We start from the raw sequence: 26,875 nt of genomic DNA on the forward strand, positions 1-26,875 counted from the left end.
TGTGATCCTGTGCTAGAAGTCCAGGTTTCCACTTAAAACAAGGCTTCGTTTAAAAAAAAAAAATCTTGGAGGTCATCTCATGGGTCTGGCTTTTTTTACTGAGAACATTTAGAAAATCCAAAATGGAGCTGTATTAACACTACAGACATGGGCCTCATTTTTATTATACTTAACATTAAAGGAAAACAAATTTTCTTTCTAGTTCACTAATTAGATACATTTTCTTTTTCCATATTGTAATCTGTTAGGCACAATCACGGTGATAGTTTGTTTCAATTGCAAACTGCTTTGTACTTAAATAAATAAATAAATAAATAAATAAATAAATAAATAAATAAATATCAGCTTAACCACAGAGTGGCCTGATGACTAATCTCTAAGGATGCTTAGGCAAATGATGCCAAGGAGGTCACCCCCACAAGTGTTTCCTCATCTTAATAAGCTAGAAGGTTGGAACTCAAACCCTAGTCACCACCTCACATCAGCGCTTGTGAGGGTGTGGGGAATAAACAGAACCTCAGAGCTAGGGCCTCCTGCGCCTTTAATACTCACGACAACTGAAATCTTTAGGCTTGTTTCTTCATCTCACTTTAGCTTTCGTTTCCTCTTTCTTTTTTTTTTTCTTTTTGATGATTTCTTATTTCTTATGTGCATTAGTGTTTTGCTTACGCGTATGTCTGTGTGAGGGTGTGGGATCCCCTGGAACTGGAGTTACAGACAGTTGTGAGCTGCCATGTGTGGAGAATTGAACCAGCATCCTCTGAAAGAGCAGTCAATGCTCTTAACCTCTGAGCCATCTCTCCAGCCCCCCCTCCCCCAAATTTCAGCATTGTTGACAGTGAACGGAGTCACAGACTGCTCATACCTGCCTCTGAAGCTCTGCCAGGTTGTAAGGTAAGGCCCCCTCAGCCAGCGGAGCTATTCTCTCGATGTCTGCCAGAGTCAAGCGCCTTAAGGGAGAAGGGTGACAAAGAGAATTGTTAGACATTGACAAACCCCTCAGGTAGAGCACACCTTTCTCCCCCAAAAGCTGAAGAGATGTATTCAAAGGGGCCACCTCCTTATTCACATTTTATGGTCATTTTAGTGATAAAAAACAATGAACCTTCAGATCTTATTTATAACAAAAACAAAAGCCTCCAGAGAAATCTCTAAGGAGGGAATGGATCCAATGGAATTCCAATGATGGACTCGAAAGTGAACAAGCAATTTCCCCAAAGCAAATGTCCACATTCCCTCTTCTTAATGCAGAAGTCCCCAGTGTCCCTCAAGGAAGGTTAGAAACAAGTAGAAAAACAGTTAGCTGCCTTGAGAGAAGGCTTAAGGGTAGGAAGGGGTCTTACCCCGCCCCCGTCCTTCCCTCCCTCCCCTTCTCCCTTTCCTTCTCCCTCTACCTCCCTCCCCCTCTCTGTTTTATAGTTCTCTTCTTCAAAGCCCTTGGGTTTTGAATCATGTGAACAGAACACTATGGATGTCAAAACTGACTTAAAAATAAGTACATTCCATGAGCCAGATAACAGGTCCACTTCAGATGTAGCTTTGAGAAGGACTTTAAGAAAACCATCTATTCGCAAGAAGGAGGCTCAAGGCATTTGTCTAAAAGTGTGAATTTTAGATGGTTGGGACATGGCCTAGTGGTTTGTGTCAATCACCCAGTGCTGCTAGTACACAAGGCAGCTGAAAGACTAAGTTTCATCTGCCCGGCATGCACCATCCAGCAAGAAGGAACATATGAATATGCAACTTCTTAGTCCTCAGATAGTTAGACTTATTTTCAATGATGTATATTTGTATGTCTGAGCAGGCCAGGGTATGCGCTTGGGAATGCAGATGCCCTCTGGAGCCACCAGACAGTGCTGCATCTTTTGGAGCTGAAGTTCCAAGCAGGTATTTGCCACCCTGGATGTGGGTGCTGGGATTAAACCTGAGTCCTCTGCACAAGAAGCAAGTGTCCTGAACTGCAAATCCTTCTCTTCAGGCCCAGTATATCCGATATTATTATTTAAAGAACTACCACAGGTGACTGGAAACAACAACAACCCAGGGATTGGGATTGTTTTGTTTTGAATTTTATTTTTCTTGGTATTTAATGTATTTACATTTCAAATGTTATTCCCTGTCCCCCATCTCCCAGACCAGAGGGGGGTCTTCCCCCTCTCCCTGCTTCTACAAGGATGCTCCCACTCCCACCCACCCTCTCCAAACTGACATTCCCCTACACTGGGGAAATGAGCCTTCACAGGACCAAGGTCTTTTCCTCCTATTGATGCTGGACAATGCCATTCTCTGCTACATATGTGGCTGGAGCCATGGGTCCCTCCATGTGTACTCATTGGTTGGTGGTTTAGTCCCTGGGAGCTCTGGTGGGGTCTGGTTGGTTGATATTGTTGTTCTTCCTGTGGGGTTGCAAACCCCTTCTGCTCCTTCAGTCTTTTCTCTAACTCCTCCATTGGGATCTCCTTGTTCAGTGCAATGGTTAGCTGCAACCTCCTCTGTATTAGTAGGGCTCTGGCAGAGCCTCTCAGGAGACACCCATATCTGGCAAACAGACCATTCATTCACTTCTTTAGCTCTGTCCACTGGGAGCTTTGCTTGAGGGTTTTGCATGTATTGGCATGTATTTGCATGTTAAACGTCCTCTACAGGCCTTTGTGCTTTTAACTTATAACAAAGGCATAAACATCCTCAATTGTCTCTGGGAGAAGCATGATGATGTATTAGGCATATCTTAAGAAAGTAACTCTCCAACACAAATTAGGTACATGCTATTCAGAAAAACAACCTTTTATGGCGATCAAAAAGGATACAATGTTTTCCATGTACCTCAGCCTATTTAAATGAATTTACAAAGTTAACCAAGTTTTGGAAAGCCTGCATTAAACCCATCTTCTCCCTCTCCTCAACTCCCTGCTTCTCATTTTCCTCCTTCTCCCTCTTCACTCTTACCCTGAACCCCTTCTCTCCCCTCTCTCACCCCTCCTCCTCCAAAAATTCATCTCTTGGCTCTTTGCTCCAACCCAATCTCTCTATGCATGTGCCCCTGGCACTCCCTCTCTCTCCCTCCCTCTGCCTCTCTGGCCTTCCATCTTCTCTCTCTCTCTTCTCCAATTTCTCTTGCTGAAAATCTATACACTGAAGACAAAGATTATTTTAATTCTTTCTTTTGTTTTTGTTTTTGTTTTGGACACAGGCCCTGTGTAGCCCTGGCTGTCCTGTAACTTCCTTTGTAGAGCAAGCTGGCCTTAAATTCGCAGAATGTCTGCCTCCTGAGCACTGGAATTAAAGGTGTGCCACCATAAATGACATGCATGGTATGTACTTACTTATATGTGGACATTATCGATAAAGTACAAGATACCCACACTACAATGCACAGACCCAAAGAAGCTAAATAACAAGGAGGACCCAAGGGAGGATGCTTGCATGGTTCTCAGAAGGGGAAATAAAGTAGATATCATGGTGGATGGAAGGAGTGAGTTGGATGGGTGATGGGAAGGGGAGGAGAATGTGGTCAGGGGCAGGTGTAGGGAGAGCAGGAGAGAGAGAACTGAAATCCAAGGAGGGAATATCTCTAGGATGTGCAAGAGGCCTGGGGGTGGGCAGGGAGTTTATGGGGGTGACTACCTGAGATTCCTAACAGTGGAAGAGACTGAAGCAGCTACCTGGAGGGTTAAAGACACCAATCCACCCACAAAACCTTCGACCAAAACATCTGACCTCCTTACAAGATGTTCAGGTACAAAATGGAACAGAGACAGAGGGAACGATTGGCCCAAATTGAGACCCATCCCTGACACTATTAATGATACTCCATCATGCTTGCAGACAGGATCCTAACCTAACTGTCCTCTGAGAGGCTCCACCCAGCAGCCAACGGAAATAAACGCAGAGACCCACAGCCAAACATTAGATGGAGCTTGGGGAGTCTTGTGGAAGAGTTAGGGGAAAGACTGAGGGACCTGAAGAGGACAGGGACTCTACAGGAAGACTGAGAGAGTCAACTAACCTGGACCCTGGAGGGCTCCCAGAGACTGAACCACCAACCAAAGCCAGTTCGGACTAGATCTAAGCCACCTGCCCATTTGTAGCAGATGTGTGCCTTGGTCTTCATGTGCAGGGGTGGGGGGCTGTCCATGAATCTGTTGTCTGTCTGTAGATCCCATCCCTCTAAATTGGGTTGCCATGTCTAGCCTCAGTCCTGCAGAGACTTGATGTGCCAGGGTAGGGTGATACCCAGGGGGGCCTCCCCCTTCTCAGAGGAAAAGGGGAGGGGTGGGGGGAATTATGGGAGGGGGAGGGGAGCTGGGAGGGGGTGGGTATTGAGAAGTATACTAAATAAATTTTTTAAAAAGAATCTATACACTGAAAAGGCTGTTGGTAAAGGACGTGGTATATGTCACACCTCAAAAGATCCACCTTGTACTAAACACCACAAAGAGTCACTGAAAGGCTTACCCTGAAGCATTGTATAGGTCAGCAAGCTGGTATAGGATGTCAATTTCTAATGGGGTAACCTGTCCATAGCGTATGGCACTCTGGGCAAACTCCTCTGGAACAGAAAGAAACAAAGGTTAGTATTTCAAGAGTCTAATATATAAAATCTGGGAGGGGGAGGGGAAGGGAGGGAGGAGGGGGAAGGGGGGAAGGATTGATTTTAGCACTATTCTAAACGTGTAAAACTAAATTTAAATACTCAGGTTCAGCCTATAACTGCATTCCGTAAAGCTGGGGATAAAATAAATGTTAAGAGGACGAAATTGCAGAAACAGATCAACTTCAACAACAAAACAATCCCTTTCTCATTCTCGCTTCTCTTGCCCCTCATTCCCTCTGGTCTCCAGAGTTACAAGATAAAGGTAAAGCTCTGAGCTCTCCCAAGACGCCCTACCACCACTCACCCAAAAGCAGTGGCCTTGCTCCTCTCTCCAAGGCAACTCGTTTTCAGTACAAACAAGCTGCCGCCACACTGCCACTGACCTGTTTGACAGACTGGGCCAAGGCTCTTTTCAAAACTGTCAAAAACACTTTTGCGTTCCTGACCTCAGTATCTCATTAAACACTGCACCTGGGGTTCCAGGCCCACATGAAGCGTGCGCATGCGTCAAACACGCACATGCACATGGCAACTGACTTTCCTGATCCCCTTGTTCTGGGGCAGACTTAGACCGGCCTCGCCTCTATCTGATGAAAAACAAACGTTGGTCTATCTGTCTGATGAAAAGCACGGATTCAAAGATTCCACTCAACTTTTTTTTTTTTTGGTTCTTTTTTTCGGAGCTGGGGACCGAACCCAGGGCCTTGCACTTCCTAGGTAAGGGCTCTACCACTGAGCTAAATCCCCAGCCCCTCCAATCAACTTTTTAAAGCTTACCCTTGGTAACTTCAATGTCTTTCCTTGTGCCGGCCAGAGTGCTGTAGATCTTGCGAACCAGCTCCATATTGTTGAGCAGGGAGTTAAACGCGTTGAAGTAGGAGAAGCTAACTTGGTGTGAGGTACTCCCTCCAGCAGCCTAGGAAATTACAAAACAAAATTTTTAAAACTCAAAAGAACGAAATGTGGTTTTTGGACTCTGCATTCATTTTTTTTTCCTTCTCAAAGTGGACCCAAAGGAGTCTCTGTCATTAAAACAATTAGCTACCACCCCTTAAATACAAGGGGGCTAGCTGACTAAAACACAGTGTGCTTTGTACCCTTAGGGAAGGCTATGCAATTTAGGTTTTAAGGAAGAAAGTAACATCTGGAAGTTGGAGTTCATGGTTCACCCATCGCTAAGGTCAGAAACAACAAATATAATTATTGCAGATCAAAACCTGGCTATTTAAACAGGATTCTCTAAGACCCTCAACTATTCACTGCCTGCTGGTCCTGGAAAAATATCAATGTATAATAAGGAATATTCCTGAAACTTGTTTATTTTTTCCTATGCACATAGACAAAAATAAAAACCAAGCACTAGCTTTATTTTTTTTCCATGCTGTAGATTGAAACCAAGGCCTCTTCTATATTTACCATGCACTCTAACACTGAGTAACCTTTAATTTTAAGACCATTTAAAATTGACTTTTTTATTCTATGCACACTGGTGTGTGAGGTAGGTTTGGTATACCACAGGTGTGCCTGATGCCAGAGAAAACCCAAGAAGGGCGTCAGATCCCCAGAACTGGAATTATGGATGGTTGTGAGCCAACATGCTGCTGCTGGGAATTGAACCCAAGTCCTCTGGAAGAGCAGCCAGTACGTTTAACTGCTGCCTTCTCTTCAGCCCTGAGACCATTTTATTATATCAACTTTTCTCAACTACAAAAAGGAGCCATTGTCATACCTATGTGCAGCTCTCTGATCACCCATCATGCAAAACACAGCTCCCTGAAGCTCCCCAAAGGTTAGAGGACCTGGGGAAGGTTCGCTCTCTATGAGGTTTACCACACCTCGGGGCCATTCACACTGGATAACAGGTGCACCGCCTGCCTTCATCATCTGTGGAGACTAAGAACGTAGCTCTTCACTTTGCCCATCATTTAGGTATCACATCTCAAAAAAGGAAGATTTGGTGCTGTTTTTTTGTTTTTTTTTTTCAGTTTCTAGAAGCCTAATTCCCAAGTTATAAGGCAGAGGTGATGCAGAATTGTCAGTATTCAAACCTCAAAGCAATGCTAATAGAAACACCAAGGGGACAACGCCAGTCAAGAAAGACTATTATAAATAGTGTGATTTTCTGGTTTCTCTTTGACATCTAAATGCTTCACCTTCTACACTGTATATAACAATGGGCAAAAGTGTCTGTCTTCCCTCTTTAATGTCAGTCTGGCTATCAAAGGCGAGGTTCCTATGCCTTAACATTTTCCTCTGAGAATTATGACGGTATTTTGGTAAACCAAGGCATCTAACCCAGCTGGAAAATACAAAACGGATCCCTCCATCCTAACTGACACTGTGTGAGTCCTTCTCTCTGGCTTTTCTTCCTTTCTTCTCTCCCTGATTCTTTTCCGTCCCTCCTTTCATCTTTGGTTGGGGTATGAGGTGAAGGTACAGAAGGGGCAGGGGCAGGGGCGAGATGTGGAGGGGACAGTGACAGGCTCCATGTTCAAATTCACTGAGGAGAAAGAGCAGACGTTGATCTTTCTACCCCAGTGTAAGTCACGGATAATGATCTTCAGCTGAAACAACAGACGTACCACTGGCTTTCCTCCATTCTAAACAAGCAGTAATCAAAAACTTGCACATACCAGCGTGTGGACAAGAAAGCAGGTGAGGAGAGTTTCACCACTGTTCGAGGAAGTGGGTGGCATGAGTGTGCTGTGGGTCCACATGATTATCCGAGAGAGGTTTGCGCTCTGACAGAACAAAAGACCTGTGTCTGGTGCACATGCTCTGAATGCGCAGGTGAAAGGGCAGCGAGTAACACTCCAGGGGCTGCTGGCCCCACAACTCCTCCGTGTATTCTGACGTGAACATTATTAAATGTGCAGAAGCCAGTGCATCTCTCCAGCACACAGAGCAAGGCACCATGGCATCTGGACTGTCAGAGAGCTTGGGGCAGGAGGTGACAGAAGCCAGATGAAAGCAAGACTGCACTCAAGGACAGAGATCGCCTTCTCTTGTCCCTTGGACTGGACATCGTAAATGGTAATATATGAGAGCAAGATGGCAGCTCTGATGAAGCTAAAACCTGAGAAAAGACCACTCACCTTACACACACACACACACACACACACACACACACACACACACACACACACACAGAGTCACAGTCACATAATTTAACCTTCTAACACCTAAAGACGAAGCCTGGTTAGTTACAAGCCAAGAAGATGTTCTAGAACCCAGTTGTGAAGTGAAGCCCGTCTTCTTACTTACTGAGACTAGGTTCTCCTCCACAAAAGGAGTGAGCATGTGGGACCGGATGGTGACCATGACGTCACTGAAATCCAGGCCTGAGATCATGCCGCTTTTGCTCTTGTCTTTCAGCGCAAAGGCTTGCCTTGCGTGCTCCAATTGCAATTCCTGCAGGGAGAAGAGAGAAGCTGCGTTTAAACGGAGCACATCCCAAGGAGGAGTTCTGCGACTCCGAATTCACAATAAAGCAACTGATTAGTTCAGGAGGCTGACGGATGTGATACATAGTAGCCCTTGGGGAAAGAAAGTGGATCAGAACTGTCAGTTACCAAAGGAGTGAGAAAGGGAAACTTCTGATTTTACTTGGACCATTTCCATGACTGAAAACAAAGGATACAGTGCTTTTACTGCCTGCTTCTAGCTGCTCCAATACACAGTGATTTACTCTCTCCTGCTTGAAGACTTGTCCACAAGAGCTTCCTGAATTAAGAGTTTACATTGATTTTCAGTTTTTCGCTTTTAAATGTTGCAATCAGAACCAGTCACTCTCTCTCTCTCTCTGCATCAGACACCATTTTTTTAAATGATTAAAAAAAAAAAAAACAAAACTAATGAAGTGTGAAACTCTACCGAATGCCAACTGCAATACCTCCTAATTCTAAAACGAAAATTACAAATAGGAAACTTTATAAGCTGTGTCAGCCTTCGGGAACTGTCACCCCTCAAGCTGTAAAACAGCCCAGAGATTCTGACGTTTTGAACTGCTGTAAAATGAAGTGTTGTAACAAGTGATTCCAATAAAAAATAGTAAAATGTACCCCCACGATACGGTACCAGAGTCTAAACCAGAGCATTTCTGTCGTGGGCACCCATGATGTAATCATGCAAATGCATGAGCTGGCTCAACACACGATGTGTATTCAGATGCCAAGTTCAGGCTCCACGAAGCTGCAAACTATAGTCACATCTAAAGACTGTCCAAAGGTAAGGTTGGATATTATCACACCCATTCACCAAAGTACTGGCTTACCTTTTCCTGACATTTAAAGTACTTAGGGGTTGGGGGACTCACTGGTAGAATGTTTATATGTCATACACAGGCCTCGGTTCAACCCACAAGTGGATGGATGGGCATATAGACAGATAGATGAAATACATTTTTGTTGAGGTCTCACCCTTTCTATTTATCTTTAAAAAGCGAAAAACAAAAAAGCAGGGTCTCATTCGAGTAGTCCAGGTTGGCTTTGAGCTCTGTGTAGTCAAAGCTAGCCTTGAATTCCTGATTCTTCTGCCGTCAGCTCCCAAGTACTGGGGTTATAGGCGTGCAACCACCACATCTGGTTTTAATTATACTTCCATAGATTCTTGATATCTCAACCGTAATTCAAGTCATTAAAATTAACTTAGCAAATATTTGTTTTATAATTCATTATGCTACCCATTTGTTTTATGTGGCTTTCTGTATGTGTGTGAGATTCTGTAACAAATTTTCCAATAATACTTAGCAGGATGATGATCTAAAGACAAGTATATCAAGCCTTCTAAATCTTTCAGTGGGTCAGGAGCTGCAGACGGCTCTACAGAGCTGCTATGAGCCCTCGAGGCATATCTGCTATGAGAATCAAATAAAAGCTGGGGTCCCATTAGAATTGTAAAACCTATAACCACACACATTTAATTCTAGAGGTGGGGGTTGAAGGATGAGCAGTTCAAAGCCAGCCTTGACTGGGACCTTGAGTCGACTTGGATTTTTTATTGTCTGGTTGCTGAGTAGCGAATAGAGCTTGGGGCTACAGACAGTTGCTACGGACATGGATTTAAACTTATTTCCCTCTTTCAGGGTTGTGTTCTGCATCAAATTCCCTCAGCCTAGGATTCCTCCGTTAAACTCTCCAGATGGACAAACAACCTTTAAGTTTTCTGCCAGAGTTGGTAAAAGGCAGAGAGAGGCTAGGCTAATGAGTGATGGAGTAGACAGGTAACTGCTTCGTGTGTTTGTGTGTGTGTGTGTGTGTGTGTGTGTGTGTGTGTGTGGTGTGTGTGATATGTGTGGTGATGTGTGTGAGGTATGTATGGTGTGTGTCTGTGTGTCTGTGTGTGGTATTGTGTGTGTGCCTGTGTGTGTGGTATGTGTGGCATGGTGTGAGTGTGGTATTGTGTGTGTCTGTATGTTGTGTGGTTGGTTGTGTATGTGTGTATGTGTGTGTGGTATGTGTGTGTGTCTGTGTGGGGGGAGTGGTGTTGTATGTGTGGTATGTGTGGTGTGTGTGGTGTTGTATGTGTCTGTATGTTGTATGGTTGTGATGTGTGTGTGTGTCTGTGTGTGTGTTATGTGTGGTGTGTTATGTGTGGTGTTGTGTGTATGTGGTATGTGTGGTGTGGTGTGATTATGGTATTGTGTGTGTCTGTATGTTGTGTGGTTGGTGGTCTATGTGTGTATGTGTGTGTGCATGTGTGTGTGTGTGGTGTTGGATGTGTGGTATGTGTGGTGTTGTGTGTATGTGGTATGTGTGGTGTGGTGTGAGTGTGGTATTGTGTGTGTCTGTATGTTGTGTGGTTGGTGGTCTATGTGTGTATGTGTGTGTGCATGTGTGTGTGTGGTGTTAGGTGTGTGGTATGTGTGGTGTTGTGTGTACGTGGTATGTGTGGTGTGGTGTGGTGTGAGTGTGGTATTGTGTGTGTCTGTATGTTGTGTGGTTGGTGGTCTATGTGTGTATGTGTGTGTGCATGTGTGTGTGTGGTGTTGGATGTGTGGTATGTGTGGTGTTGTGTGTATGTGGTATGTGTGGTGTGGTGTGGTGTGAGTGTGGTATTGTGTGTGTCTGTATGTTGTGTGGTTGGTGGTGTGTGTATGTATGTGTGTCTGTGTGTGCGTGTGTGTGGTGTGTAAGAGTATGCACGTAGAAGCCACAGGAGGACACTACCTGTCCTGCTCTACTACTCTTCACCTTATTCTCTTCAGACAGACTCTCTCACTGAACCCAGAGCCAGGACAGCAGCCATCAAGCCCAGTGGTCCTCCTGTCGTGGCCTCACACAGCCTGGGATCACAGAGGACCCAACATGTAAACCTGCCCGTCCACCTTTTCTGGCATGTTAGGGGTTGAACTGATTCTCATCCTGTGCAGCAAGCAGTGTACATGCTGGGCCGTCTCCTAAAGCAGACGACCTCATTCACTAATCCAAAGGCCTGTCACAGAGGCACCCCAGAGCTCCAACAAAATGGCCGTACCACAGCATTTCACTGCCATGTCTGAAGTTAGTAAACCCTGTGCTGGTACAGAATGGCCTCCACAGGCTCATGTTTACTTGGACTCCAGTTGGTAGCTCTTTGGGGAGGCTTAGGGGGTGTGGCCTTGATGGAGGAAGTGTGCCACTGGGGGAGGGCTTTGAGGTTTCAAAATGCATGCTGAGTTATCTCTGCTTCCTGCTCATGAGTCACGGTGTGAGCTCTCAGCTGTTCCTCCACCGTGCCTTTGTTCTGCCATCATAGACTCTAACCCTCTGAAACCGTAAGCCAAATTAAATGCTTCTGTCTATATATGGCTTGGTCATGGTATTTTGTCACAGTAATAGAAAGGTAGTTAAACCGATTACCATAAATTCATAGTGTTCGGTAAGTTCTAATCGTAAACATGAACACAAGACCATCAGATCAGACCCAACAAATGCCTCTGGTATGAGAAACAGAGACACAGACAAGAAGAAAAGTTGGAAGCTGGATGTGTGAGCACTCAAGGGACTAAGGCAGCCAAACCAAACAGAGGCTGGAGAGCCGGCTCATGAGTTCAGAGTGCTTACTGCTCTAGCAGTGAACCCATGTTCAGTCACCAGCGCCCACACTGGGTGGATTACATCACTTATCTTTTAAAGTTTTTATTTGAATATTTATTTAATGTACACGAATAACACTGTAGCTGTCTTCAGACACACCAGAAGAGGGCATCAGATCCTCATTACAGATGGTTGTGAGCCACCATGTGGTTGCTGGGATTTGAACTCAGGACCTCTGGAAGAGCAGTCAGTGCTCTTAACCTCTGAGCCCTCCAGAGGTTAATCTCTCCAGCCCTGGATTACACCACTTGTAACTCTAGTTCTGGGAGGGGATTCAATGTTCTTTTCTGACCCTCCAAGGACATCTGTATATACACAGTGCACATGAACATACATAGGAACATAAGTGTAAGAAATAAATCTTTTTTAAAAAGCAAACAGAAAGAGGAAACAGAAGGAGTAAAAATGAAATTTGTAGCAAACATACTCTGAAGGAAATGAAACTGAAAATCCCATCTTCAATAAAATTGAAGAGGTGGGGGAAAATTGTGCAGTGCTCTAATAAGAACTAGGTATGCTATTTTTCTGCCTTTTCTTTCTTCCTTTCTTTCTTTTTTTCTTTCTTTTTTTCCTAAAACAAAGTCTTAAAGTGTATCCTAAGCTAAACTCCAATTTGGAATTTTCTCTCTGCCTCAACCCATAGACTATATTATCATACCCAGAAATGCCATTAAAACAAACAAATAAATAGATAAAATTTTGGAAGATATTTGGAAAACCAAGAGAACTCTTAAAGATTTCAAAATATGACAAATACTAATTTAAAAGATTTAGAGAACCAGAAGGAAAATAGGGTGAAAGCTAAAAGAAAAAATGCAAAAGGGGAAAATAACTTCAAGAATTGAAGTTTTTTATAAGATCCTATTGAATGCCTAGTAAAATGACTAAAAAGTAAACTCACATGAATACATCTCAGGAAGGCAAGGCAGGCAAGCATAGGGAATAAATCTACTTGACATGGGCCATGAACACAGCCTTTTCCTAACAATGCATCTAGCAGCCTGTGAGTAACCCAGGACTCCCACCTACATCAGGCTGTACATGTTTCCTACTCCAAATAATGGGGACATTCCTCTTTCCCCGACAGTCATCAAACATGGATCAACGCCTTTCCAGTCACATTCTGTAGGAAGGTGGGGAGAGACAATCCAGCATGAACCTGTTTTGGGTACATGGGCAGCAAGGCAAACCATGTCCTCTAGGTGAGCTTTTAAAGAAAATCATCTATCGACCATCTCTAATTCTTTTTCAATTAAAAAATGTATTACTTTATAAAAATGGAGGTGGGGGCATACCATAGCATGCATGTGGCTGTCAAAGGACAATTTATTGTGATTGGTTCTCTCTTTCTATCCTATGGGTCCTAAGGATTGAACTCATTTCACCAGACTTGGTGGCAAGTGCCTTTACTCATTGAGCCATATTGCTGGCCCTGCTATACCATCTTACCCCTATGTATTCTGGGGTGTGCTTATGATTAAAATCAAGTGCATTATGGGAAAGAATAGGGGCAGTATAGGTTACATAACTCAAACTTGTCAAGTGAAGTAGAGAACTACTCATATTATGCCCTTTAGTAACAAGTCCCTCCCTCCCTCCCTCCCTCCCGCCTGCCTTCCTTCCCTCTTCCTTAAATGACACCAATGCCCTGGGGCCCATGACCCCTCTGTGGTCATGCAGCTGCTGCCCGCTTGTGTGTGCTTCCACCTGTTCTCATGTGTGCCTCATCTGACTATCCCTTTGCTCCTGAACACAGCTTGGAGACTGCATCTGTGGAAGCCCTTATTTCAATTTCTTGATCCAGACCTGGAAACAACCAGTCAAGAAACCAACCATTGGTAATGAGAGGGGTGGCAGTGGTGGGGTGGAGAGTCCTAAAACCCCCCAGAATGCAAGAGAAATCTCCAGTGAGAATGGCACTGGGCAGCTCAACATCAACACCACAAAGGAGAAAGCACACAAGAAATGCCTTAAAAACCAACATCTGACCTAACTGTTTAAGTATGACGATGGAAGCCTTTCCCACATGAGAAAATCTCAACTTTATTTTACTTTTCTTGGAGAGCCAATACAGGAAACATCCCGTCAAAAAGAAGAAAACCATTACGAAAGAAAGATTATGAAAGAAAGATTAAACTCAGGGAACGGAGATGTGTAATGAATGTACCATAAGGACAAACAGGCTCTTCAGGCTGAAAGTGACAGCAACCGGGGAGTAGCTCAGTTTCACCTTCAGACTGGAACGGCACCAGGAAACACACTCTGGTGTTTCCTTAGAACGTCAGGCAAAGGGGCCAGGACTTGGCTCAGTGAGAGCAGTTGTCCAACATGCTCGAGGTCCTGGACACTACGCCCGTCACCACAAAAGGGAAGGGATGAACAGAGGGGCACAAGGGGAGTTAATAGAGGACTTGAAGACTGTAATTCTCTCCCTACACAAGACAATTGAAAATGGGTCACCTAACAAATATTTGAATGTGAATGTTTGTAGCAGTTATTACTGTGCACAAGAACCAGAAGGTCAGAAACAACTCATAAATGGACAAAAATATAGTCACACAGTGAATAATGAGTCAAAATATGATCAAATATGGGTGGTTCTTCTTGCTTGTTTCTTGAGACAAGGTCTTCTCATATGGCCCGGGTGTGATCCAAATGTATGTTTGAACTTCTATTCCCCAGCTTCAGCCTCCTAAATGCAAGAACTACAAGTGTGAACAATTACACCCTAGCTAAAGGCCTAGTGGCTGTTCCCTATGGATTGAACCTAGGGCTTCACCTACACTAGGCACTGAGGTACAACTCTCTGGGTAGACCAGGCTGGCCTCAAACTTGAGAAGTCTGCCTGTCTCTGCCTCCAGAGCACTAGGATTTGATCTAATATGGGTAATTATCTTAAATATTATGTTAAGTGAAAGGAAAAGACACACAAACTATCCTATCATACAATCCCATTCGCATGAATTGTCTACACTATATAATCCATTAAAACAAAGGCAGGTTAGTAGTCCCCAGAAGCTGGAAGAGAAGTATTGATGGAAGTGACTCCTACAACAGACCAGGGTGTTCTGTATGAAAAGGTCTGGGATAGACAGAGGTTGCAAAATACCATTACCATACTAAAAGCCCGTAAACTGCCTCTGTTACACTAGGATAGCATGCATGCCAGACACCGGGCCAGACACCTGGCCCTCCATTTTTGCTTAGATGGGAGATTCCTAGAGAGTGTCACTGATAGGAAATTGATAAGATAACCGGCTGGGCTTCAAATGCACTAAGGAGACTTTAACAACAGCAATGGCTAGAAGAGTTAACATCACTAGGTAGAAAAGTAAACAAACATTGGAGATTCTAAACAAATCAGAAATTCTAGTCATCAATCAGAGGTATCCCTCGGGTCACTGTTTGCAGAGAGCCTACTCATGTCCCCCCATATGCTTTAAATCATCTCCTCCACACAGCCTATGCAGAGCCTACGTTTTTGCATTTATTATTGGTATATTTTCCCCACCTCTGTATACATGTGTGCATGTGCGTGCATGTGCATGCATGTGTATGTGCATGTGCATGTGCACGTGTATGTGTGTGTGTGTGTGTGTGTGTGTGTGTGTATGTGTGTGTGTGTGTATGTGTGTGTGTGTGCACCATGGTATACATGGGTGGTCAGAGGACAGCTTGCAAGATTCAGTTTTCACCTTCCACCACATGACTTTAAAATATCAAACTCAGGTTATCAGGGCTTGGTGGCATCCGCCTTTACTAATTGACCCATCTCACCAGCCTCTCTTATAGATTTGAAATAATCTCTACTTATAAAATTTAATGCAGCTGGGAGGTAGTGCATGCACCTTTAACCCCAGCACTTGGGAAGCAGAGGCAGGTGGACTTCTGAGTTTGAGGCCAGTCTGGCCTACAGAGTGAGTTCCAGGACAGCCAGGGCGATACACAGAGGAACTCTATCTCAGAAAGAGATAAAAACCAAAACAAAATAAAACAAAAGCCCACTAATACAGTGTGGATCCTATGTAAATGTAATTACACTTTATTGTTCAAGGAATAACGACAGGAAAAAAAGTTCGTGCATGTTCAATGTAGATGCAACTTTTTTTCCAAATATTTTTCTATCTGTATTTTTCTATCTCGGCTCCACAGATACAAAGCCCATAGGTGTGGAGGGCTATATTTATGAAATTATAGTCATTCCTGTGACTATTGACCTGAACAGACTTGTGACATAACTACAGAAAGGATGAAAGTGGAAAATATCTGAGCCTGTGCTTGGCCGTGAGAGGCAGAAGAACTCCGAATCTCACATAGCTAGAACTCAACCCAACATTTTTCTGAAAGCTGAGAAATTAAGAAGGGATAATATAAGCTGACTACTTAAATGAATGCAAGTACAGGCTGAAAGAAAATGGCTGCCAGAGTCAAAAGAGCTTGCTTCAGTGAGAGGGAAATGAGGAATGAGGGTGAGAAGGGACTGCCTCCATCTCTGAGCTAGACCGGAAGGGCGCCTACCTGGAGGAACTGAGTGAATTCCACATAGTTCAGGTGCTTCTTGCGGTTGTGCCCAAAGTGCAGCCGGATGAACTCGCAGTCCCAGTTAAAGGGGATGTGGTGATGGATAATAGTCTGTCCGAAAATCTCCTTGACATTTTCTTAAAAGGGAAAAGAAAAATGAGTCAGTCCCGCTGACAGCGAATCACCCAATCCACTGCAATGCTCCTACAGAGAAGAATTAAGAAACGTTTAAAGAGTCAAGACCGGCTGCTTCTACCAAGAGGAACTGCAAATCTCTCTGTGCCCGGAAACCCATGCAGGAGCACAACTGATACAAAATATAATTTTTCACTTAAGATTGTATACCGCTACGTGTAAGGCCGTGAGAGTCTTAATTTCTCTTGATTTAATTTTAATTAGGAAGCGATTTCTATCTTGCAGTATCAATAACTGCTACTTTATTCCAGCATAAAATCAATAGTGTTTCCCTGGTTCCTCAAGGAGTCGAATTAAGCCTTTTATCAGAAGCGTGAATACCTAAATTACAGTATAATGCAATATTTGTCATACTAAGTATGGTTTGATTGAGGCGTGATTATTACATTCACACTAGCCTGAATATGACTATTGAAGATAGCTATAAGAAATACTACCAACAGCACATCATTAGCTCAGCAGTAAAGCACCTTATTAAAAGCTGATAGTGTCAAAAATAGGGCCTCGCCACAAAGCCTCGAAATCCCCCTAAAATCTATGATTATCAGTCTGAGCTATTAAAATATTTTAAGGTAAGTGAAATTAGTGATCCGCTTGTCAACGAAGAGACATCCACGGCATGCTAACTTCCCCTTGGGTACCAGTCACGCTGGAAGACACAACCAGAACTCCGTTGCTTGTCTTCATGCACCAGCGAGATCATTTGCTTCCTAGCAGTTTTACATGTATTATGAAAAACGGTTCACAAATGACTGGTACTTTAACAAGCATAGACTGGGTAGACTAATTTAGAAGCTCATGCCAAAAAAAAAAAAAAAAATCACTAGCAACGTTAAGAAAGCAGGAAGCCTTTTTAGTAAGGTCTTAACTAAATTATTTTCCAATTTAAGCCAATTTTATTAGTGAAAGAGTTTTACCATCAATAGCTATCAGTTATCCTAGAGAACTAGTAAACATGGCTTTGCTGTTTTACGATTGCCTCTAACTATGTTGTTTTCTCTGATTTTGACAGTCTTTGAATACAGTGTCAGTCTCATAACTGGTGATGGGGCAATGGGTTCCCTTTGTTTTATGGACCCCTTTCCTTGACGAAAATGCTGCGTTTGGGTGGAACTCTCCTAGCAGTCTGGACTCAGGATAAACAGCTCTGGTTCACAAGATGCAGCAAACTCAGAAGGAGGCGTTGGATGTCACTGGGGAGACGGGATTCTCAGCATCTCTCTCAATGGAGGCAGGATTTCTTAGCTAACAGGATCTCAGAGCTTTCGACCTACGTCAAGTATGTTCACCATAAGTGAACATGAGCCAAACACTGCATGGGGCTTTTATTCTGAAAAGACTTCAATATCTAGTCACGAGATTCTGGCTCAGACCCAGACAAAAGAGCATCCTTAAAGCTAGGGTCTGGGGATGTGGCTTGTGTAGAATGCTTGCCTATCATGCATGAGATCATGGATCCAATCCCCAGGATCCTCTACTCGAGAGGGATGAAGGGGGGGTGCAAATAAAACTTCTGATTGTAAATATATTGAAGCTTATAAATTAATTAAAATAGTAAGTATTGTATAATGTTTAAAACATGGAACGCTAACAAATATTTTTAGGATCCATTAATACAATTAATCACTATATTCTCAAATTAAACCAACTTTACTTATTTTAGAGGTCTAACCAACCAGATGTGGCAATGCTGGCCTTTAATCCCAGCATTCCGGTGGCAGAGGCAGGAGGATCTCTGTGAACTAGCGCTCACCCCGGTTTACATAATGAGTGCCTAGCTAGCCAGAGCTACAGGGTAAGACGGAGTCTCAGAAACAAAACGAATCTAGCAAAAAGGTGCTTACATTAAAAAATAAGGAGTGCGGCGGGATGCAGAGTAAGAATAAACCATTGTGTATATGAAGTAATGCTAAGATGGCGAGAGAAAGAACGTTACTTCATAGTAACTTTTAGTTTAAAAGTTGTAACTCAGAACGTCCAGTTACTTAATAGGAAACATACACTCCGCTGCCTAGCAGGTCTGAGTCCCCTCAGCATGGCACTATCTCTAAAACAAAAGGAAAACTATCTGCATAATATTTATGTAACAGCAGATAAAACTGGATCCCTTTCACAGGGTTTGAAATTACCAGAATCTTAAGTGCGAAAGAGCCTCAAAGTCAAAGACTCAGAAGCCTTCAAACAAACAAAATGTAATGGCTTTGGGTTTTTTTTTTTTTTTCTGACATCACCAAAAGGATATTTTCTAAATTGTCTCTGTTTGTTTATTTACTTACTTAGCTGTGTATTTATCTGTGGTATTGGGTAATGAACCCCAGTCTTTGAGCATGCTAGGTAAGCTTCCTGCTACTGATCTGTAGCACCACCGCCCCTTTTTTTGAGACAGTGTCTGGTTACTTAGGCTGGGCCTGAACCTACTCTGAAGCCCAATAGGGCTTTGAATTTAGAATCCTCCTGTCTCAGCCACCAAGTAGCTGGGATTACAGGCTGACACTATCAGGCCTGGCGTAATTTTGCTTGGCTTGGTTTTGTTATTTGAAACAGGGCCTCATACTGTCACCCAGTATGGCCTTGAACTCTTGGCAATCCTCCTGCTTCAGCCTTCTGAAGGCTGGGAATTACAGGCCTGAGCTACCATACTAGGCTCACAAACTAAACTTATAAAGCATATTTGAAGACGACCTTTATAGTAAAAGACTCCTTGCCAAAGTGGGTTAACAATCAACCCTATGTCTTGCCAATGCTAAGCAAGCACTCCACCACAGGGCTGTCCCCCAGCCCTAGAGTGAAACCTTAAACGGGAAGCTCTTTCTTACTGACTTCCTAGCAGTCTCTGAGTACTTAGAGCGCTGTTCGAGCAATTAAATTAGTCGTAGCAGGCTCTCAAATACAGAAGTGGCATTTCCTACGAGTTGTATTTGGACATTTTCTACTTCTCCCCGAATGGCCCTGACAGCTCTGTACGTGGTTTCACGGTGACATCATCCCCAGTTTATTAACTACTCCATGATACTTTCAGTCCTTTTTTTTTTTTTTTTTTTTTTGTCACACCCTAGGCTCGGCTGGAATGCTTAGGGATAATAAGACTGTGAACCTCTCCGGCATCTCTTGGGATGTCATCTCCAATCTGTCCCTGTTCTATCACTGTTGCCTGAAGCTGGCTCAGGAATGTTACAGAGACCATTTAGTGAACTACTGAAGACTTAATTTATAGTAGCCACCGGGATGTGTTTGCAAAACAACATTGTGTAAAAGTCGTAGAACTAAGGGGCAGATTCCTGCATGAGCAATAGCTCCATGGGCTGCTGCACCTGCGCTTGCTATCTTCCTGGGTTACCAGGTCTTTTATGACCTGAGAGGGTGACCACCATGAACCCTGATCTGTCTCACTGGGCTGAGCAATGAGTTTCCCACCCAAAGAGAATCCCATCTTCCAGTGGCAAACAAGGATCTTTAGCCCTAAATAGCACTCTTTATGAGCACTATTTCTGCGGCCACAGTTCTCTTGGCAGCAAGATCATGATCCAGGAGGCTATACTAGGTGGGCGCTGCTGAGAAAAACAGGAAGTCCATTCATGTTTCTGACAGAGAAAACAATAGACCACTTTTCCACTTCCTGCAGAGAACACGGGCTTAGGAAAAAAGAAGCTTTATAATTCCTTTGAAGAGGGAATTTGGGCCAGATAACAAAAGTAGCTTGTCATTATGTTCTCTTGGCTCAAAAGGAGAGGAGCACGTGATTTGTCTGGAGAGCAGGTAAAGGTGAGAATGTGATAACGGAAAAATGTTCTGAAAACGGTATATTAGTCAGTTTAGCTGTATCAGTCACTTATGAAGACTGGACTAGGTGAAATACACATTGAAACAAATTATGTAAATATGTCTTAACAGAGGTTTCCGTTTCCCCGGCAACCCGCACTGTGTCTCCCCGTCTCATCCCCCCCTCACCCCTCCCCTGGTTTCTTATGGGCGCTTCCTGAAGGGTCTTCAGCACCTTTCTGCAGTACAAAATTACCTCTGACCGGGGCTGGCACTCTTCTCCAAGACTGCCACCATGCCTGCTCCATGAATGAGCCTGGAAGGAGCTGCTGTACCAACGCTGTGGCCAGAGAACTCCTCCTGTAGGTATACAAGCCATCAGCCCCATGACACAGCCCGCCTACCATCAGCCCAGCTTGACATCTGATTTCAAGGATTCCAGCAGGAGCCGCTGCTTCCGACTTTAAAGGCTTGAGACCCGAGCATTCTTTACTGCCAAGGGAAACTTTTTTTTCCTCAACAGCTTGGTTTTTTCACCTGCACGGTTCTTAGGGTGAAATCAGAGTGGCCCTTTGGATACCTGTGGTAAATGGTGACTATCCTTGTGTACAACTGAACAGACACAACAGTGAGACGTGTGGATGTGCTTTTCAGTGAAGGGAAAATCGGGAGGGAAGAAGAGGAACAACTCGGAACCCAGATAAGAAAACAAACAGCAACAAGGTAACAACAGAAAGGATCAACACCAGGAAGTGGTGGAGGAAGTCCCGACCAACAGGCCTCAGCATGCAGACTCCCTCAGCCTCCACTTCTACTACCCCTCTACTCTCAGGAAGGAATTAGTGTCCTAGGTGAACTCCCCAGGCATTCTGGGGGGGAAAGGTGTTTGTTAACCCTTTACCTACCTCCAGAACGGATTACTTGTGATCAGTCAAACAGGGGTCCTGCTGCCAAATATACATAAAGGTTCATTTCTCAGGAAAGATGAGCTCACAGTTAAAGAACATCACAGAAGCTACAAGGCCTAACAGTCTACCGTCAAGTGGCATAAAACCCTTTTAACGTCAAACTTTAAGCTACTTTAGTAACCTTGTGTATTTTATTCAAAACAGTCCTTTTTGATGCCCAAAAGCAGTACAAAGCATCTTAAATTTCCTTCCTGATTTAATCAAATATCCATGGGCCTCTCTCGCACACCAAATTATCACAGTGTGTGGCCACTAGACTTTCACACTATCCACATCTATAGTTATTCTCCACAGAGAAAGGGCACGTGCAGGGTTCTTGGCATTACACTCCCGTGGCATAACACAACTGTTGTTATGGCTTCCCCTAAGAGGAAAGTCCACTTCAAAAGCATGTGTGGAATACTTTTTTTTTTTTTACTTGCTGTACCCTGTATATCCTGGACAACACAGTACTATATCAAAAGGTATTCCTGCTTTAGAAGGTTTGTGAAGTATGGGTGTGTCTTTGGAAAAGTCCAGTGTGGCGAGTTTCCAGTCCTAACAAATCCATTGGGGTGCAGTGTGCACAAGTGTTTAATAGAAAATCTAGAGCAGATTTGTTTATTAGTAAACAAGTATGAGTTTCTTCTGATTATGTTCATTTATTTTAGAATCCAATCTCTGTTAGAGCAATAAATACCTTCTATAAAAGTCTTTTTAGATAAATGCAAGGCAGCATATAACAGTACGATGCAGTATTCCCACTTGACGGGCATCAGGTTACGGCTACCTAATTCTACCCAGCAGGACACCAGCACACTAGTGGGTAACAGTGAGACACGGCACATGGACACTGTATCAGCACATGCAATGGGCTCCACAAGGCTCAGGCCATCTGGCAGCAACAGAGATACAAGCCATTAAGTAATTACCCGTAGCATGCATTACAAGTTTATTAAAGATCATCAAAGAGAAAAATATTAACTAAAGCTTTATTCATTTAAAAAAAGAAACAAACAAGAACAGAACTCCAGAATCCTCTTCTGAGCCTTCATTCTGAAGTGTTACAAGGCCTTGATGTAAGTCCTCTCTGCGGAATGGAGGCCTGTCTGACCACAGCAACAAAAACACCTTGTCTGGCACTCAAGTAAAGGTTTGCTGCTGTTACGCATATGAATAGTTGCTATGATGCCAGAGCTTAGATATATAGCTTGATGTGCATAAAAAGCACATCTAAAACAAAAGGATGATGAGAACAGTATGAACAAACACACAGATAACACCAACACTGCTGTCCAAAGACCAGAGCAACGGCAACGTGATTGGTCGCCATTCTGTTGCCGTTTGCATCCAATATGGCTCCTTACTTTCCCATGTGTGCACAAGAAAACTGTCCCTTATATAGCTCCAACTAAAAAATGCAAGGCCATTGGGCGCAAAGCATTGAACTCTAGTTAAAGTGACCATCAAATTTCTTTTCCCTAAACATGCGTCTATAAATATATAAGAACAATTCATTTTATTAAACGGATACAAACCAACCTTCATCACATACCCACAGATCCTCTAAAAATACACTTCCAAGTTGATGATTTCCTTACACAGAGAAGCTGGAGTCTTTGGGAGGAGTGGGCCTTAAAAACCTTATTACGTGGCACTTGCTGAACAGAATGATTTTGATGCTAGTTTTCTCAAAGACGTAAGTCGGATACTCTCTTCTCTATATCACTGCTTTCAGATTGATTGAGAAAGCTGGCCTAAGAGTGGAGCTTGAGCTCAGTGGGAGAAAGCTTACCTAGAATTCACGAGGCCCTGGGTTCAACTCCCAGAACCACAAAGAGAGAGAGAGAGAGAGAGAGAGAGAGAGAGAGAGAGAGAGAGAGAGAGAGAAAGAGAGAGAGAGAGAGATATTATCTAAAAGTGGACCCTCGAAAGTAGGGATAGAGAACAGGAAGAGGAAATGACCAAAGCCCTTACAAAATGAGATCAAGGGGGAGAGAAAGGAGAAACGGGGGTGGGGCGGGAGAACTAGAACTTCACAGTTATTGTGAAATAACTTCTGGTTATTTCATGATAAGATTATCTGTACGTAAAAGAAAGAAGAAAGCACATCTCGGAGGCAGGGGCTTCCTAAATCCTTCAGATTATGGTAGGTGTTGTTAGAAACTCAAACTACTTTTTCCATTCTGACTATATTTCTTAAAATCCTAACTCATAAGTCATAAATTAAGGGAAAAACAAAAGAGCCATAAAGTAATAAGATTCAGCTGTACTGTCCGTGATCTTTTATCTTCGTGAAGTGAGGTGTGTGCCAGCCGTTCTGCTGTTTCCTGTGTTCATTTTAATCTCTTAATCAACAGTTACAGGAGTCTGTTGATGGTCTGTTGAATGAAGTATCTTCAGTGACACTTAAAAAGGCACACGCACAAATCGGGGAAAGCAACCAAATGGAGGGGACACACGGTAAGGCGGGAGACAAAACAAAATGGAACTTGATTTTAAGAAACCTAATTCTTTGTTTGTTTTTGGTTTTTCTTGAGACAGGGTCTCTCTGTGTAGACTTGGCTATCCAGTCCTGAAACTGAAGACCGGGTGGACCTTGAATTCACAGAGGTCCACCTGCCTCTGCTTCTCCAGCGTTGGAATTAAAGGCATGTGACACTACCCTCCTGGCTGATGTGCACACAATATAAGCTCAGAGAAACTGTCATTAACTCCAATTCTCCTGTCCAGTTCCCCCAACATCACTGTGCCATGTTTGGAAGAAAGCTGTGTGTGCACATGTGTACACGTGTGTGCACGTGTGCAAGGAGAACACTCAGCACTGTTACTCACTTGGAGTTGATGCTGGTTAACTAGGTGTTAAAGGCCCTGTGCCCTCTCTATAGTCATTGTTCTTCAGGAAGCAAAATGACCAGAGCTTGCTGCAAAGCAGGGCGGATGCCCGGCTCTATGCCGAAACACAGACCTCTGCAGAGTTATTTTTAGGCGAAAATGTTCTTCACAAAGGAGGATGAGCCAATGAAGGGGGTGGGGTGCCAGAGTAGACAGTGTGCCCACCAAATCACAGGCAAGAGGCAACGTACCCATACTTTCACACGCTCTGACAAATTATAGTGACGTTGCTTCCTTTTTGGTTTTTGTTTTGTTTTGTTTTTTAGGACAAGGTTTCTCTATGTAGCTCTGGCTGTCCTAGAACTAGACCAGGCTGGCCTCAGACTGCAGGGATCCACCTGCCTCTGCCTTTGCCTTTGCCTCCCAAGTACTGTGAGCCACCATGCCTTTTACGAGTAAATAAGTGACACTTCTACTTCAATTAACCCATCAAAGGGGATAAACAGTGCTGTAACTCAGGGAAAGCCTGGATTTCCAGGTTTTCTTTACAAATATTTGTGGCAATTCACACCATAAAGGGGGGGGTCAATTTCACTCCTGGAGGATGAAAAGTTCTGGAAAAGTGAACATCCCAAACCTGGCTGAACTGAACACTTGAAAACTACAAAAATGGAAAACGTTTATGTTATTAATTTTTATCCATAATAAAAATGCTTTCAAATATTAAGAGAAATGAACGGGCAAAAAAAAGGGGGCTCTAAATCTTTGAAAAATACTACACTGATTTATCGAAAAGCTGCTGAAGAAAAGATTAACCAATACTTTTTATTACGGTCAACTAATTTCTACAAATGATCGTCTTTGAAGATGAATGATAGCTGAAGAAAAAAAAAAGGAAAGAAAGAAAAGAAAAATTCTGGTTTGTATACTTGGGAGACAATGTTCCTACGGAAGAATTTAACTCAACATCTGCATTCACCTCAGGAGACAATTTGGCTCTCTCGACTTTGTGTCCTAAAACCAAGGCTCTAAAGTAGAGGGGACACTGGGGAAACTCCATCATCCCTGAGCCTCCTTGTGGGTGGAAAATGGCAGGGTAGCAATATTCCCAAGATGTTATGGAGCAGCTCCAAACTCCCTATTCAAAACTAAAGTATATAAAGCCCTCGGAATGAAGGGCAGGTGTGTTCGTACTTTTGCTTCATGGACCACAATGAAAAGCACTCATTCCACTCTTAGCAAGACCAAGTATGAGTGTCTGAGGGAGCTGGAGCAACACCGCTCCCAAGTTCACTCCCCTAACACCCTGAAGAAAGTGACGCAAAAACCGCTTTTGGAAATTCCTACTTCGCTCACTGTGTAGGCCCTGGACAAACAACACACACTCAGTAACTGTGGGAACTGGGAGTGAAGAACTGGACCAGCATTGGGAACTTTACTTATTTCCTTATAACCTTATTTTTTCCCCTTACCAAATGTCACCTCTCCATTTCCACTCTTGTCAAACAGTTGGAAAGCCACTATGAACATGGAATCTGGAGCACATAGAACAGATTCAAATGCCAAAAACTCTTGATAGGAGATCAACCTGGAACGAAATATAAAATGTTACTGGGGCCTGAGGGATGGCAGGTCAGCTATTAACAGCAAGCGCTGCTCACACAGGCGGGCCCAGATTCAGTTTACAGTAACCATGCCAATAACTCCTCAGTTACCTGTAGATCCAATGTATGTACACACACACACACACACACACACACACACACACACACACACACACACATAAAAACTTTTTTTAAAAATTCCAGGTTAGTAGAGAATAAAAAAATACTGGGTGTTTTTATGAAGCAGAGTTAGAGTTTATTTAATGACGATGTTTCAATATACGCTAAAGCATGAAGGTTAGAGAAAGAGGACCCAGGCAAAAGTAAAATACACCTGAGAACATGGGCATGCGCTTCTCCCAGAAGACCCAGCTCGTACCCTGGGTCTCGGCTCCTCCGGGGAGAGTCACCAATGCCAGGCATTTACTGTGTGTTACTGTATGAACTGCAGCTCGGTGTAAAGAGGGGACAGATGAAGGGGAGATATCTTTGTGGAAGGGAAGGAACAGTACATTTTTGTATGCCCTTAACAAAGTAACGAACACGAGCATTCATTAGTCAATAGCTCCTAGCATAAGGAGCAGGCCAAAAATAAGCCTACGCTTAATCAGTTGCCTCCCGACCTCAGTCTGCTGACATTTTAATCTGGATAATCTTTTGTTATTGGGTCTTCTATGATTTGTGGCTATAGTTAGCAGTATCCCTGGGTCTGAGAAGGAGATGTCAATTTCGTCTCTCAGTTGTGAGCAACGAAAATGTCTTTAGATATTGTCAAAGATGCCCCAGAAAACAAAATTACCCTCATTGAGAACCAATGATTTAGAACTAATCATCGATTTGGAGAGAGTGTAATGCACTGCACAGAGGACCATGTTAACCACCACCATGAAAATACAGCCCTGTAAGAAACTGCAAGACCTCGCAGAGGTCTGAGAAAATAAAATTTAGAAAAGGTGCTCTCAGCCTCAGGACCAAACTTCTGCACCATGAAGAGTATGGTTGAGGAAGAAGTGAGGGACAAGCCGAAGTACGTGAGAAGAATAGTGAGACAGAGCTGTAATCTACCTGTGCAGCCCTGGAGGCTGAAGGACCAGAAACAGGGGATGCTGGAGGCGGGGAGGCTGGAGGGCGGGGATGCTGGTACAAATTATTGTATTGTATGCTACTGCTGGTAACTCATCTTGATGGGTCTGAAACTTCACCACCAGATCACCAAGGACGTCTGAGAGACTGCCCTGCTGACAACTGAAACAGTCCCCATTGCCCCTCTGCCTTGGACTGTGGTATGTTTATTTTTTTTTTCATATATACACATATACAGATGCATAGTGATTTCAAAATGGA

The 26,875-nt window shown here is 43.5% G+C and overlaps 1 protein-coding gene across 1 annotated transcript in view; it reads right to left on the bottom strand.

Annotated features, from left to right (window-relative positions):
• Positions 1-26,875, bottom strand: part of Slc25a12 (solute carrier family 25 member 12) — a gene marked incomplete at its 3' end in the record, with an annotated part of 195,305 nt that overhangs the window by 133,338 nt on the left and 35,092 nt on the right. Inside the window, 6 exon segments of the mRNA NM_001399269.2 lie at positions 866-950; positions 4,456-4,549; positions 5,372-5,510; positions 7,859-8,005; positions 16,189-16,328; positions 25,400-25,515. Coding sequence (NP_001386198.1) covers positions 866-950; positions 4,456-4,549; positions 5,372-5,510; positions 7,859-8,005; positions 16,189-16,328; positions 25,400-25,515 — 721 coding nt within the window.

This window comes from Rattus norvegicus, chromosome 3, assembly GCF_021556685.1.
Source record: "Rattus norvegicus strain SHRSP/BbbUtx chromosome 3, alternate assembly SHRSP_T2T, whole genome shotgun sequence".
NCBI classification, from domain to species: Eukaryota; Metazoa; Chordata; class Mammalia; order Rodentia; family Muridae; genus Rattus; species Rattus norvegicus.